Below are 3,780 nucleotides of genomic sequence, written 5' to 3'. Positions count from 1 at the left end.
CTTCTCCTATTTTTCATCATATTTTGCATAACACTAACAGTCTAACACTATAATTTCAAACTATACAATGTACACTCTACAATTTCAATGTTCACATAAAAAAAATTATCAACTTGCATTGTTCTCAACCAATTCATACTCAAGAAAATAATGACTATGTCTTTCAAGTACTTGTCGTGTTCGATAGATCCCATGAATCTAAATAGCAAGTCTGATTAGTCTGCCAATTTGGACTCTAGGAAAGAAGGAACACACTGTGTCTATTTCAAATGAGAATTTGCATATGATGTCGAAGAAAATTTTTTTCATGATGTCCTAATATCTAACAATCTATATTGCTTGTCGGAAAGTGGAGAAAGGCATGTCCTTGGGATAGTTGTGGAACTTAATCTTGAGGATGTGGTGGACATTGTCGGAATTGGAGGTGATGTTGTTATGAAGAACGTGGAAGTGGAAGCTTCTGGTAAGTGAAGTACAGAAGAGGTGGCTGTACTAATCACAGAGATTTAGGTGAATATTCATTTATTTTATTTCAGGTGAATTCATTGAATTCATATATAATTTATATGCTAAAAGAATATTAAAATTTATTATTTTTAATTATTAATATTTAAAAATATGGGATAAAGTATGTTATTAGATTACTAAACTAAATAAATTAATTAAAAATTTAAATTAATAATTAAATTATGACAAAAAAAATAATAAATTCTGATTACACTTAATATTTTTAAAAAAGATGTTAAAAATATACAACATTTATTTATTATTTGTAAATACTCTTGGCAAGTGTGGTGTATTTAGATCTCAACATTTAGACAGACGTGGATTGTCTCTGGTACTTTAAAAGAATTTTTTAAAAATTGAAAATCCGTACCGATAAAAAAAGAGAGGCGCAAGTATTAGCTACTTGAATTCTTCTCAGTTATATGAATTATTTGGTTACGCCAAAATGATGCCATATTTCACAGCAAGATAAGAAGAATTGGCGACTATGTAGAGCAATCATTTTCTTGTGCTACAGAATGTTGTTGTAAATAATTCATATTGTTGATAGTTATGCCAGAAATGACATAGAAATTGTTATAACTTTATTATTATTGTCTTAGTGTTACTTTCTTACTTTAAAAAAGAAAAAATATTTTTAATAATTTATTGCTAAACCAAATGAAACATTCCAAGCCGAATAGTATACATCAACCCACATTTTATTCATCATAAACTTATATAAGCATATATAACAACATTCATGGTTATTCTCAGCCCCAACATAGGACTCAACTACATAGTACCTATCATCAATGCCATATATTTTTCCATCACCGGAAAACACACTCTATTTTTCAAGTGCTTTTCTCATAGCCAGAACATGATCATACACTTTCTTCTGATCAGGAAGTGTCTTGGAAACAGTGTCTCTTTGCATACACCTTTTGGCCCAAGCTATTAATTTAGGACACTCTGCTTCCATTTTGAAGTTGCCATAAGTCTCATAGGCATAAAACCAACTGTAAAATGGAATTAGACCAATATCAAGGAACCCAAAAGTGTCACCCCCATAAAATGCTTTGTCTCCCAATATCTCCTCAAGTTGCTTGAAAATAGAAATTAATTCCTTCTTCCATGTCTCATGCTCTTCTCCTTCTGAGAGCCACATTTTTCTCCAAGTCTCATAGATCTGGGATCACAAATGGTAATTGATATTACTAAATTTATATAACTCATCTAAACACTAGAATTGTTGATTCTGTTAAGAACAAAAGTAGTCATTCATATATTCTTACATAATTCCTATACTTAAAAGATCACATATTTCGCATCATATCATTAAGTAATAGTATAAAAAAAATTAAAGAAGAATATCAAAATTAATGAATATTTTAAAAACTTTTATCATTAAATAAATAGACATAAATGATTTTTACATGTTGGAAAAAAAATTGCTAACTATACAATTTCTCAACCACAAAATGATGAGAACTAAAAATTAAGAAGAATAAAAACTATTATATCTCTCGTCTTTGAATCTGCAAACTAATCACAAGATAATATATCCTAGAACATCAAAGATCGTCATGAGAATTCAATTTGTATGTACTTTGAATGTAAAAATATTTTACAACTTTTTACACTCCATACTTAAATAATTATCCACATTTAGGAAACAAAATAATAGAAACTATATGCATCAAAACAAAGGTAAAAGAAGTCACCTTTTTGTCAATGAAATCAACCCAGAATCTAGCTTGAGCTTTCTCATAAGGGTCAGAGGGCATGATTGGATTTTTGTCATTCCAAACCTCATCGATGTACTGAACTATAATTGCAGATTCACAAATCGGTCTACCCTTATGGATCAGAACTGGAACCTGCTTATGTATTGGATTCACCTGAAGAAGAAAAGGGCTTTTACCCTTAATTAGATACTCTTCTTTGTACTCATACCTGACACCTTTTTCAGCCAGTGCAATCCTCACCCTCATACCAAACATGCTTGCCCATGCGTCTAACAAAACAACCTCTTCTTCCATTGTTGTTGGTGTTGTTTTGCAAAAGATTCACCAAAAAAGTAAAATGTTCACCAGGCCTTCTTTATGAATTATGATCAAGTTCCACTATTACAACTACTCCAATTATTGATCCCAATAGAGAGTGGAATCGTTTTATGATACAAAATTAATGGATAAGCTAAGAGCTTTAGACTTTAGAACCATATGTAATTCTTGAACGTTCTAGAATTGACTTGCCTTTGGACTTAATACGTGTCTCCAGGAAAAACCAAAGAGTCTAAGAAACGTAAAAATTAAAATATTTATCATTGTCAGGAGAGGAATGTTAGGGTAGCAATTTTTGTGACATATAATTATTAAATAATTATTAATGATAATTTTAATGATATAAAATTAATGTGAGATTTTATTTAATGACTTATTTTTTTTTACTAATTACATGCTGACAAAAATTTAATAAAATTGCTGATTCTCTAAACTTTTTTTTATCGGAATTCTAGATATCATTATCAAGTATTTATATGTATATTTTTATAAGTTTTATTGGCAAAGTATTCATCGTTCCAAAATTTTTGAATTATTAAATAATCTTATTTATTAATTAATCTTTTATATATAAAAAAATCTAAAGACCAGTATTTTTTTAACAATTTGGTCAGCGCTTAATCATTAAAAGAAAAATAAGTAATTTTTTATTATTGAATGTAATCTCACACCATTAAAAATACTATTGATGATTAATTGATAATAACAAAATACAAAATTTACTAGTTCCCTAACATTTCTCTTTATATACTATTTAATTTTAAATATTATTTTTTATTTTATAAATTATTATTCTATTTATTATCATTTATATTTTTATAACTGTATCATTAATAATTAAAAACAATAATAAAAATAGAATTTTTATTACTAATTTAATTTCTAAAATTTTAAGTTTAAGATATTTTTTATTGTTTTGATCCCTTCTATGAATAAACAAAAAAAAAATTGTATTTATCGTTAATTCAATCAATTTAATTAGAAATCAATCAATTGTTAAGTAATAATGTGTGTCAAATAACTCAACTAAAAATTAGTATTAATCGATTTAATGGAAAAAACCATCCATTGATTTTTAACAAAATTGATTGAAATAGCGAAAATTATATATTAGATCTATTTCAATTATTACTTGGTCAAATCAATTGCTAAGAAAACTAATTGATTGTAATATTGTACAATCAAAAAATAATACAAAATTTCAAACCTTAAAATTATATTTTTT

The 3,780-nt window shown here is 27.1% G+C and overlaps 1 protein-coding gene across 1 annotated transcript; it reads right to left on the bottom strand.

The window, feature by feature from the left end:
- Positions 1–1,163: 1,163 nt before the first annotated feature.
- On the bottom strand, positions 1,164–2,723 carry LOC130939587 (glutathione S-transferase 3-like). The gene is made up of 2 exons (XM_057867680.1): positions 2,214–2,723; positions 1,164–1,678 (listed from the first exon to the last, which is right to left on the bottom strand). Exons 1-2 carry the CDS (start codon positions 2,529–2,531, stop codon positions 1,337–1,339), a joined length of 660 nt encoding a protein of 219 aa, XP_057723663.1. The 5' UTR covers positions 2,532–2,723; the 3' UTR covers positions 1,164–1,336.
- Between the last annotated feature and the right edge of the window lie 1,057 nt (positions 2,724–3,780).

Source organism: Arachis stenosperma, chromosome 7 (assembly GCF_014773155.1).
Source record: "Arachis stenosperma cultivar V10309 chromosome 7, arast.V10309.gnm1.PFL2, whole genome shotgun sequence".
Lineage (NCBI taxonomy): Eukaryota > Viridiplantae > Streptophyta > Magnoliopsida > Fabales > Fabaceae > Arachis > Arachis stenosperma.
This window is presented reverse-complemented; position numbering and strand designations above follow the sequence as displayed.